General features: G+C 39.9%; 1 protein-coding gene across 2 annotated transcripts in view; it reads right to left on the bottom strand.

Annotated features, from left to right (window-relative positions):
• Positions 1 to 834: 834 nt before the first annotated feature.
• DSTN (destrin, actin depolymerizing factor) overlaps positions 835 to 12,614 on the bottom strand; it is a 39,112-nt gene continuing 27,332 nt past the window's right edge. For both annotated transcript variants that reach the window (XM_081833255.1, XM_006749302.3), the window contains 3 exons: positions 7,419 to 7,726; positions 4,278 to 4,354; positions 835 to 2,081 (listed from right to left, as the gene is read on the bottom strand). In XM_081833255.1, the coding sequence (XP_081689381.1) occupies positions 1,972 to 2,081; positions 4,278 to 4,354; positions 7,419 to 7,678 (447 nt within the window). In that variant the 5' untranslated portion in view covers positions 7,679 to 7,726 and the 3' untranslated portion in view covers positions 835 to 1,971. The remainder of the gene's footprint in view (positions 2,082 to 4,277; positions 4,355 to 7,418; positions 7,727 to 12,614) is intronic.

Genomic DNA, 12,614 nt, shown 5'->3' with positions numbered 1-12,614 from the left:
TTGTGGAAAGCAGGTACACCTGCAGTGTAATTCCTCACCAGACTCCGCTGAGGTCTTAGACTCTCGTTTGGCATCAGAATGACCTGCAGTCCTTGTTAGCAGGATGCTTGGGCCCCCACCTCAGGAATGCAGTAAGACTCAAAAGTTCCCCTAGGTGGAGATAGAAGTAACTATTAGCATCTTCCCAATTTCTGCCTGGAGAGTGGAGCGGTGGGAGAGGTTTACTTTCTCTTACGCCCTTGTACCCTGTGTGAGACCCTCCCCATAGCATGCATCCCTCTCCCACCTCCCACCCCTCTTCACCCCCACCCCCCCCACATGCAAATGCACACACACCAGCAGGGAGTGCTGGTTCTACAAGAAGTGCCACATGCCACAAGCTGACACCACAGAAAAAGACTTCCTCCTTCTAAAACTCCTGGACCAAACACCTGGCTCTACCTACATGGCTGATTCTTGAGTCAGGCAGCCGTGGCCTGTGACGCTTCTTGGGAGGCCTGTTAACAGAGACTTGCTGAAAGCACTGCTTGGCAGTAGAGGAATCAGAAATTCAGGATGAAAGAATGACAAGCAGAAGTGTTTTGATTTAAGCATAACTTTTTTGCCTCCCAAATAAATCGGAAAGGAGATAAAAGCTTGGTATTTGGATACACATTTGGAGTAAGAAAAAGATTCCCAGCTTTTTTATACCAACTTCCTCATTCAATAAGAGGAGGAAGAAACTGTGATCTTAACTCTTAATTGTCTGAAATACCCGAACCTCCACGCCTTATCCCATTTATGGGAGGCCAAGTCCTTCATCCCCAATTCCCATGTGAATAATTACACAAGAGGTAAGTTAAAAATGCTTCCTTTATTATATAAAGCCAATACTGCTACTTCTAAGTTCAACTGTGCGCATCTCTATATTGTTCAAAGTGTTATGCCTGTGATGTTAAAGACAATCACTTCCAAGTGTCATCAGGTAGTGGCTTCCTGGGGGTGTCATCCATTATCCCTGCTCCCCATCCCACATACAATCAACAAACTGCTCTAGGAAATTAGGAAGTTCTCCCAGGCCCCAGCGAACACATATACTTAGTGTTCTTCCACACCTTACTGTACCAGAAGCAACAAAATTCTGAAGGAGACACAGTTAAAGATGTTACAGGTGCCCCAGCTTGTCAATACACCATTTTATCATCTTAACAAAGTGTTGTAATTACAATGGAGCTCTAATTTGCATTATAATTAGTTGTTACAAGGTATTGTACATTCTCCTGAGGACACGCCATGATTTTATTTCCAAGATGCAAGGTCACTCTCCGAACAGTCTCCCAACTAGCAAGTGGAGAGCTCACTGCAGGTGCAGGGAGCTGCTTCCTGCATTCCAACTGCATGCTCAAAATAGTGCTTTGCAAGATCAGCGCTGGTTAGAAGTGTGCACAATTCTGAGGCAGTCTCCATCACACATTTGCTAAAATTAAAAGACTGCCTGACTTAGTCTTACTGTAGTTAGTATATTAGTGCTGTTACATGTGGTAAGGAGATTTATTTTCCATTATGCAGTTTAGCTCAAAAGACAATAAAGAATTTGGGCCAAAATTATAACCAGATTATGACCAATTCTCTAAGCAAAAGAAACAAAGTAACTGCTGAGGTTACAAAGATGCAATAATTCTCTTCATATGGCCCTTGTACTGTTTGGTGAATTGCATTATTAAAAATCGTGAGTTTAACAAAAACCTTTACAAGCCAACTCATCAAAACAGGCGTTTGGCCAATAAGAATTTAATTTCACATCAATAAAACTTTAGATTTTACATTTATTTAGGGCCATCTGCACGTTTATAGAATATTTAGTTTACTTTAACAGAAGACAAGACAGCTCCCCCTCTGTGAGACCCTGGCCTAAACATATTTGCTTTACTTATATAGCAAGAGGGTAACATTAAACATGGAAGCTTTCGATATGTGGCACTGAATGATGGTCTACACAGGGCATCCTTCAAAAGCTACAATTAAGGATCCACCTAGCTTTTCAGCAATACAAGCCCGATTGAGGTCTTCCGGCCCATTTGCTTGACATTCGTGTTTTATGCCTAGGGAGGAAAAACAACAATTCTCTTTAAGGATTGTAGCAGTAACGTAACCTAGTTCTTTCTCTAAGATAGGAAACTGTTTTCAAAAGACCAGTTCTAATATGGATAGAAAAGCTGTGGAATATACAAACAATGGAATACTACACCGTAAGGAGAATAAATAATCTGTAACTACAAGCATCAAAATGAAAGACTAACAAACAGAAAGCTAAAAGAAGCCAAACTTCATAAAAGCATACAGTCTGGATGATTCTATTTGTATAATGGAAAATCAGCCAAAGCTAGTTTATGCTGCTGAAAGCCAGGCTGCTGGCTCCCCTGGGGCAGGACTAAGAGAAAGTGGTGTGACTGGAAGAGGCACGAGGCGGACTTCTGCGGTGCTGGTTGTTAAACCGAAAAACCACCCTTTTGTTCAGTTTGTGAAGAGTGAGTTCCACAAAAATTTATGTACACTTTCTATATATATGTTGTGCTTCAATAAAAAGTTAAAAAGCAGATCTAGTAATTTTCTTGGTTTTTAAAACATAAGTAAAAATATAAATTCAATGCTTCGATTGCACAGCTGATTTTGTCAACTATATTGAACAATAAGAGTATTTACAACAGGCATCTCCTTTGCTCTAGAGAAGTTAGCTCTCCAGTGGTATTATACTACACATTTAAGAACTCTATCACAATGAAAACTATGTAAAATGTGTTACTGATGGATGGCTTTCTGAGAAAAATTACATCGCCTGACTGCAGAATGAGCTCACTTAGGGAATTACATACAGTCACTCCTCTGTAAAGAGCTGCTATCTTTCAAACAGCTGCATTGTTTCTGATTCTCCATAATTTTAAGACCATTTCTTAAGCTGCAGAAAGTCCAGCAGGTCAGCTTTTGTACCACTTAGGACTGACTGGAGAAAGCCAGTGATAGTTTCGTGAAGGAAAAAAAGCAACAAGGTGACCATCTTTAACATCAGCCAGGTCAAGTCTATATAGCAATTCCCTTTCCTTTACTGAAAGGCAACACAGCATAAGGATGGTGAGGAATCCATCCTCAATCTTTTTCAGTTGCGCTGCAGAATGCTGAGAAGTCACGTTAAAACATCAGTTAACCAACTGGTGAACACAATTCTGGGGTGGGGGGCCAACATCAACCCAAACGCACGTAGAATGTGACAAGGCCTGAATGATGCAGCAATAGGTTTCAAGGAAAGAAGCGAGGATTTCGTTTTCCTAAGTAAAACAAGCTAGAGCAAACCTGTTCTACTACAAGAATATAAAAACCAGCCACAGTAAAACAAAACAAAAACCACACTGGGCCAAGCCCTGTTACCCTGGCTCGCCCAGCTGTTTGGAGCTGTCAATGGCAAGGAAGGCGGTGGGGCAACCTGTTACACTGCATTGACACGATCCAGACCAAACCTCCCATTCTATAGCAAGACAATCCAAGGAGGTTAAGTGCTTTGGGCCGGGGTCACACAGCAGTTAGGTTACAAGCTTAGCCCTCAGTGCAGGCCTCTGAGCATTTGCCCCATGCTCTTCCCATCATACCAACACTTCCTCCTGGCTAGAGTATGTCAGTAAGTATGGTCAGGCCAGCTCAGCAGGATCCCAATCACCCCGTGGCAAGGCAAAGAGAAGTGGCCAGTTCAAGGAGTAAGGGCACTTTCCTTTGGACACAGATGAGTCAGTTACCTAAAATCATACCATTCCACAGTAAAGCTAGAGATAAAGAGTATCCTTTCCCATGTATGAATGTTTCCTTTTTTCAACTTTGTTATGTCAACACATTCACAGGCAATATTCATTATGTAGTATGGCCAATGTAAACCAATGACTCTCCATATGCTATGTGAGAAGCTCAGCAGCATCCCAAACTAATTTAAAACCAGTCTAAACAAGCAATATGTACACAATGTCCAGAGAATAAAGGGTTTTTGTTTTTTGTCATCCATTCCCCGCCCCCCACCACCACCACCAAGAATAAGGTTTTTAAGACAGGTGGTTCAGTTCCAGAGTGCCCGGCATAAGGCAGAAGACATGCTGAAAGCGAGGTTCAACCTTCCAGGTTTTTCCTCAAAACAGGCAGCACTTGCCTTGTCACCAAGGCTCCCCAAAGGAAATAAGGTGCTTCTTAGAAAAGATGTAGCCCCCATTCCAAGGGTCCATCAACACCTCTAAATATATGGAAGTAAAACTAATCCATACCTTGAAATTTCTTTTTGATTGCATCCTTGGAGCTTGCATAAATCATTTTACTTTTCAGAGGAGCTAGTTCTGGTGCCCTGGATAAAGAGATGCCAAAAAGGAAAAAAAAAGGTTTAGAGAAAGTACAATTACACTGTGTTAAACATTTGCATCAGTGATGGGGGAGGGTCCTCAGAATCTCCTGGGAGAGTTTTGCCAACTACACAATTTGTCTAGCTCCCCCATCCTCGGAGACTAACTATCAAGGACAGGCACAGACAGAATGGCTCAGGTTGAATAAGGTGGAATAAAATCAGAGAACCATCAATTAAAGATCAGATTAACAGGTCCATAATAAAAAAAACCAACACTGGATAATTGTATTACCCAATTTGTTTTAAAATTTTTTCCCCATTTTTATCAATAAAGGCGAGTTCAAGCTAATAACACCATCTTGTTTTCAACTTTCTGGTTAGGAAAAAAAAACTTCAGAGAGTATAGAGAATAATCTGTAAGTCAAGTGTTTGCCACCCTGAATTAAGAAATGCTAGCAATTTTAGCATTTTTGCTTCAGATTATTTGTAATATATTTTTTAGAAAACAAAGTCCCCTTCTTAACCCTCACCAGTCCCTTCATTTATGTCTGTTCCAATAGACAAACAGCAAATTCTGACCACATGAGTACTTGCTTTCATCTTAGTCTAACATAATAAAACATGTCACAAGGATGTTTTCTTAAGCAATTCAGCAATAATTATGCCTTGACTGTCAATATTAGTATTATCTTGTATTTACAAAACTTTTAGTGTCTCCCTCCTCCTGAATGAATACTGGAAGCACAGCATACGTTTCTTCACTTTCTTCACCAGCAATACTGAAAAATAACATACTAACAATGCACAGAAAAATCTCGTCCTATTCAAACTGCTTGTCCATGAATTATTTCCCACTATGCCACCAAACCCCAGGCCTGCCTCCGCTCCACACTATCTTGCTACACTTCTACACGCAGTGTAGTTAAATACTTTTAACACCTAATGCTTGCATTTAGCTGCCATATTTCCAGACCATTCCACAGTCGTTAGCACTGAATGCTAGTGTGGACTTCACCTAGTCTCCTCCTCCCACAGAGGACAGTTTTTGTTCTTAGGGAGCAGGAAGAGCAGTCTCTGTGTCTCTCAGATGCTTATTCCTCCCAACCTGAAGTTCCAAGGAGGGAGGCAGAGCCATAACCACCACCTTAGGTCTGGAAATTGCTTGAGCTGCAAAGTTAAGTGGGTACTTTCTTTATGCAAAATAGGTCAGGGACAGGAAAAAGCATTAGCTGTTCTGATTTTACTCTAACCAGATTTTAAAAACACCTTAAGTAAGAGCCATTCCCTGGGCCCTAAAGAGAGCCTGTTATGGGAAACTCCTATAAGGTTGTACATTTTCTTAAAGCAACAGTGCAAAACAAAACACTCTATTAACACTGATTTCCCTTTTCTTCTTTCTACTTTTGTTTTCCAAATGTTCTTTAATAATGATGTATTATTTTCACAGTAGGAGAAAAAAGGTAGAAAAACACAGGTAAAAATTGCGCAAATGAAGTCAACAGTCACTAATTTAACAGCCTAAACCCTCAGCTGCCGTATCTATGGCTCAGAAGGGTAGCGGCTTCACCCGTGTTACTCAGAGCTGTTTTCCCCAGGCTCTAACACAACACCTGGAGTGTGGCAGAAATAAAAAAGTCCGTATCAGGAATGCGCTGGTCTGAAGTCTCATTAGCTAATATTCTTAGGTAGATCTGTCGTGGCTCTCAGACTTGCAGAACAGTAAGCTGCCCCCAAACAAGCACCCTGACCCCACATTTATATTCCACACAGCATATTGGTTTAATCAAGTTCAATAAAGGCTTGCTGAAATGTGACTGAGGTGTGATCTAGAGTTACTTTCCTTTAAACCAGGATTCGTTTGATTTCCTAGCTCCATATCCCAAGCTGTTGGTGACACACAGCTAAGAGCCTTGTCCTGGCTCAGGCAAAAGTATCAAGAGGACCCTCACTCCCCCCCAAATCAAAGGCTGTTAACCACCCCCCCCTTCCATTGGAGCTAGAGAATATTCTACATAAGAATTCCATATCAAGGAAAGTAGTATAATACAACTAAATAAGAGACACATGTGTGACTTTTAACTCAAGCTTAATCTCAAACTTACTTGAAAAGACCAGGATAACTAAATTAAGCAGAAAAAGGCCGCATAAATCACCTTATAACACTTTTTCACTATTTAGAACAAGGCTATCCAGAAGGGCTTTCTGCAGTGATGGAAATGTTCTCTGTGCTACCCAATAAGGTGCCACTAGTCACGTGCAGCTACTGAGCATTTGAAAATGTGGCAATTTGACTAAGAAAATGAATTTTAAAATATATTTAATTATTTTAAATTTAAATAGCCACAGTGGCTAATGGCTACCCCCTACTGACCTAATTACAGTTGCAATGATAGTACCAACTTCCAAAGTAGTAAACCAGAGGGGTGCCTGGATGGCTCAGTCTGTTAATCCTGCAACTCTTGGTTTTGGCTCAGGTCATGATCTCAGGGTCATGAGATCAAGCCCTACGCCCAGCAGGAGTCTGCTTGAGATTCCTTCCCACTCCCTCTGCCCCTCCCTCAACTCACTCACTCACTCCCCTACCCTTTAAATAAATAAATTCTTCTTTAAAAAAAAAAAAAAAAGGTAGCAAACCACAGAGGAACAAGTAAAGGATGGGTGTTTTAAAAAGTGAAAGGCTGGTTCCTGGCAAGACGTGCTGGAGAAGGATTTTGGTGGGGTAAACTTTCTTCTCAGGATTCTAGGAAGAATTTTTAGAGAAACGTTAGCTTGTAAGTGAGTTCAGATAATGCATAAAATCTAGCTTCTGTCCCTACCCCCACCAAAAAAATCAACTACTAAAAGTCATATTCTTTCAAGTACACAAAGAGTAGTTAAAACTTAGTTTTGGTACCACAAACATTAATCTAGCTAAGACATTATGAAACCTTGTAAATAAAAATTAAATGACAATGACTGCAGATAGCTTGACTGAAAATCCTTTTGGCCCTAGGAACTGATTTCTCCAAGTGCTAACAGTAAGATTAACTCTTGAGTTATACAGAGGCTCAATATTCCTGATGCTTACCACAAAAAAAACATCAATTCCTCTTTTCTGGATTCCTTGGTTTCAAAGCTTGCATCATACAAAGCATAGCGACAATCTTTTTCAGGAAGCATTCCCACAAAATGCTTGAAAGGATCGGTTATGGTTACACCAACATCTCCAACCAAGATCTCTTTCCCTTCTTCTACAATGATGCACTTTTTGTCTGCACTGAGACAAAAAATGACGGCCTTCTTTCTTTTCTTGATTTCTTCTGGGGTAGAGCACTTCCGAACTTTCATGTCATAAAAAATGCGACATACTTCATCTGCAACTTGCACTCCGGAAGCCTATAACAAGGAAAAAAAGTCAGAAGGAGGCTTACAACTTTTATTGTGCCAAATATAAAAACACTATGTAACTTTTCCTTATAAATTGGCATACACTTCAAATTTTTAAGGTATACTCATCATCCAACAGAAAAAATCTAAGCTGCGATTGCTAGCTTCAGTCATTAAACTTTAAAAAGATTACATACATAAAGTATTCATCACTATTGCATAGGATTAGGGAAGACTGAGCTACAGCAGCCCCTCCTCCCTAAAACCTGGAAAAAGGTGATTCCTAAGGTGCTAGATTCTTTTCTTTTAAAGGGGTTGCTCAGAGCCCTGACTGGGAGTAGTCATCTCCCCAGTTTGGGTATTAATAATACCCAAAATTCTTTTCATAATGCATAGCAGATGGACAGAGTGGCTGCGTTGGGAAAATTCCATCCCACCAGCATATCTTTCTCTAATAAAAGAATTTTTTTTTTTTAAGATTTTATTTATTTGACAGATAGATAGAGAGCACAAGTAGGCAGAGTGGCAGGCAGAGGGAGAAGCAGGCTCTCCGCTGAGCAGGGAGCTGGACGTGGGGCTCGATCCCAGGACCCCAGGATCATGACCTGAGTCCAAGGCAGCCGCTTAACCGACTGAGCCACCCAGGCACCCCTCTAATAAAAGAATTAAAAGGTTTCTGTTCTATGCACATTTCAAAATTATGTGATTAATATTTAGTAATGTATTAATCATATGCCTTTAAAATTTCACTTACAAAATCTCCAAGTTTTAAATTAAGATCACTAGATCTTAACTGTTTCAACCACAAAAAGACATGATAATTATGTGACATGATGGAGGTATTAGTGTAATCATACTACAGTATATAAATGTATCACATCAACACCTTGTACATCTTCAGCTTATACAATGTTATTTGTCTATTATATCTCAATTTAAAAAAAGGATAAGAAAACGCTTACTGCTGTAGAAAGAAGGTAATTTAGGATCATACTGACCAGAAAAATAAACCTTTTACCATGTAACACTTGCTATTCTGAAAGTGACCCTGACAGCAAAAGGTCTCAACCTGAGTTTTTAATCTTTTCATCTTCTTTAAGGAGTGTTCTATTTGCATTAACTTTGCTAAAGCCATAATTTTTGATGCCTCATTAACTACTTTGGTTTGCATGTTAGCTTTTCTAAAGCAAGAACTATAAACTTCATAAATTTAATTACTAAACAATGCAAAAAATATTAATGACACCCAAAATTAATGTCAAGTAATTTGATTAATAAAACTACATAGAAGATGAAAGGACACAGGTACCTGGGTGGCTTAGTTAAGTGTCCAACTCTTGGTTTCAGCTCAGGTCCTGATCTCAGGGTTCTGAGATCGAGCCCCGTGTCATGCTCTGCCCTCAGCAGGGAGTTTGCTTGAGATTCTCTCTCTCTCTCTCCCCCACCCCCTGCCCTTCCTCTCTAAAATAATAATCTTTAAAAAAAATTTTTTTTTTAAGATTTTATTTATTTATTTATTTTTTTTTTTTAGATTTTATTTATTTATTTTTTTTTATAGAGCGAGTGAGAGAGAAACAGCATGAGAGGGGAGAGGGTCAGAGGGAGAAGCAGGCTCCCCGCTGAGCCGGGAGCCCGACGTGGGACTCGATCCCAGGACCCTGGGATCATGACCTGAGCCGAAGGCAGACGCCTAACCATCTGAGCCACCCAGGTGCCCCATAAGATTTTATTTATTTATTTGACAGAGAGAGACACAGCGAGAGAGGGAACACAAGCAGGGGGAGTGGGAGAGGGAGAAGCAGGCTTTCCACTGAGCAGGGAGCCCGATGCGGGGCTCGATCCCAGGACCCTGGGATCATGACCTGAGCCGAAGGCAGACGCTTAATGACTGAGCCACCCAGGTGCCCCTAAAATAATCATCTTTTTAAAAAAATGATGAAAGGACAGTCCACATATGAGGAGAAAATATTTGCAAATCATATTTCCAATAAGAACGTGTCCAAAATAAAGATCCCTTATAACTCAAAAATAAAAAAGACCCAAATTAAAAATGGGTAAGGGATCTGAAGGCATTTCTCCCAAAAAGATATAAAATATGGTCAGTAAGCACTTTGGAAAAAGTGCTCAACATCATCAGCCATTAGGGAAATACATGTCAAAACCACAAAGATCTACTACTTCACACCCTTTAGAATGACTATAATAGAAAAAGCAGTACCATGGCGCCTGGGTGGCTCAGTCGTTGGGCATCTGCCTTCGGCTCAGGTCGTGATCCCAGGGTCCTGGGATCGAGTCCTGCATCGGGCTCCCTGCTAGGCGGGGAGCCTGCTTCTCTCTCTGCCTCTGCCTCTCTGTCTCTCTGACTCTCATGAATAAATAAATAAAACATTTAAAAAAAAAAAAAAAAGAAAAAGCAGTACCAAATGCTGGTGAGGCTGTTGAGACACTGGAACCCTTTTACGTTGCTGACAGAATTGTGAAACAGTGCGGCTGCTTCAGGAAAGAGTTTGGCAGTTTCTCAAAAAGCTAAACGTGGAGTTAATACCTATCAATGCCATTCCTAGGTATATACACAAGAGAAATGAAAACATATGTTCATATAAAAACTTGTACACAAATATTCAGAGCAGCATGATTCATAATAGCTGAAAAGCAGAAGAAAGAATGTTACTGGCGCCTGGGTGGCTCAGTCATTAAGCGTCTGCCTTCGGCTCAGGTCATGATCCCACGGTCCTGAGATCAAGCCCCGCTTCGGGCTCCCTGCTCAGCAGGAAGCCTGCTTCTCCCTCCCCCACTCCCCCTGCTTGTGTTCCCTCTCTCGCTGTGTCTCTGTCAAATAAATAAGTAAATTTAAAAAAAAATGTTTATCAACTGAATGGATAAACAAAATGTGATACCTTCCATACAATGGAATATTATTTAGCCATAAAAAAATAAGGTAGTGTTAAACGCTATAACATGGATAAACTTGAAAAACATCATGTTAAGTGAAAGAAGCCAGATATAAAAGGCCACATATTGTATGATTCTATTTCTATGAAATGTTCAAAATAGGCAAATCCATGGACAGGAAGTAGATCAGTGGTTTCTAGGAGCTTAAAGGGAAAAAGGAATGGGGAGTGACCACTAATGGACATGGGGTTTCTCTGTGGTGTGAATGCTCTGGGATTTGACAGTGGTGATGGATGCACAACTCTGAATACACTGAAAACCACTGAATCATACTTTATGATATGTGAATTATAGCTTAGTAAAGCTGTTACTTAAAAATGCACATAAGAATTCTGGGGGTTAAAATACACTAAGATCCTAGCATTTACTTAATATTGGGGTAAGTGGGCCATTTAATAATCTCATTTATTAAAAGAGCTCTAACATACCTCAATTCTATCTAATCTAGTCCACATCTAATCAATCATAATCTATTTCAATCCTATCTAATCTAATCCACAGTTTGTTTATAAACAAACATTCATGAGGTAGTAGATACAGAAAATTAAGAAAACTACAAGACTATCCTATCACTTTCCTACTTTAAAAAGCATTTTCCTTAAACTTTATTTTACTGCTTTAGAAGTAGTATTCTAATCTTCACAGTTCATCTGTTAAGCAAGAATCTTTATTTTGCTTTTTTGTACAGAGAATAAAATGTTGCAAGTAACAAAGATTAATGAATACTAGAAACAGACCCCAATTCCTCCAACTCCCTAGTCAGCCATGTGGATCTGTAAATCACAACTGACCAACCCATATTTAAAAGCCTGAAGGAAACATTGGAGACCTTATATCCAACCAATCATTTGAAGGTATCTGTCCATATCTAAGTGAATTACCTCAAACAACACTTTAAATTCTGACTTGGAAATAAAGCATATTAATCACCTACCAGCATGGAGACAAAGTAAATATGTATTCTGCAATTACAACGCAACTAATCTCAGCCAAATCTAGCTATAACTTACAGGAACCTTAAAAGCCTCAGTAAGGAGAAGTCTGAGCTTTTCTCTACCAGAAAGGATGTTTGTAAAGGTTTCTGATGAGAGGAATACTACAGACACTTCTGCTTGATGAAATTCACATTGAAGACTGTGAAAGAAAAATTGGCAAACACACTGAAAACAGGAAGACCACTTTTGAGGCAATTACAAATATCCAGATGATGTCAATTTTAAAGACATCTAGGTGGACATGACCAGTTAGCAACTGGAAATGTGAGCATGGTGTAAGCACGGATCTAATCGATACTTTGGACTATAATCAATATCATAGAGGTACCAACATTAAGTAGCAAAAGAGTAACAAGTCAAGGGGACTAAGAAGAAATGCTCAGAAAACTAAAAAGAAAAAGTAATAAAGGAGAAAACCACATCCTAGAAGCCAAGGGAGAGTGTTGCGGGGAGAGGGTGGATGGTCATCAACACCAAAAACTGCCAAGCCTGAGTATGACTGCAAGAGACCACCAGGTTTGGCAACTGAGTTTCTATGCATTTCAGGATATTGGAGGCATCAGGCAGAAGTCCAGGGTAATGGGCTGAGGATTTACAGGGGTAAACTAAGGAGGTAAAGACAGAAAGCACAAGACAGTTAGTGGCAAAGGGAAAAGGGAAGACTGTGTGCTAACTTTACAGAAATTATCTTACGACTGGGGAAATCTGACCATACTAAAAGTTTAAGAGTTTGAAGGAACAAGAGGAAAACCAAAACACTAAAGGAAAAAAAAAAGGCAAAAACTAATATTGAGTACTTAATGCCGTCAGACACTTCTAAATCACAAAAATTCTGAGATAGCTACTGCTATTATTTGCATCTTACAAATGGGGAAACTGGGGCATAGATTAAGTAACTTCAGAGTCACATGGAAACCTATAGCAGAAGTGAGATCTGAACTCAGGCAATT

This window comes from Leptonychotes weddellii, chromosome 10, assembly GCF_054177405.1.
Source record: "Leptonychotes weddellii isolate Sample4059 chromosome 10, ASM5417740v2, whole genome shotgun sequence".
NCBI classification, from domain to species: domain Eukaryota; kingdom Metazoa; phylum Chordata; class Mammalia; order Carnivora; family Phocidae; genus Leptonychotes; species Leptonychotes weddellii.
This window is presented reverse-complemented; position numbering and strand designations above follow the sequence as displayed.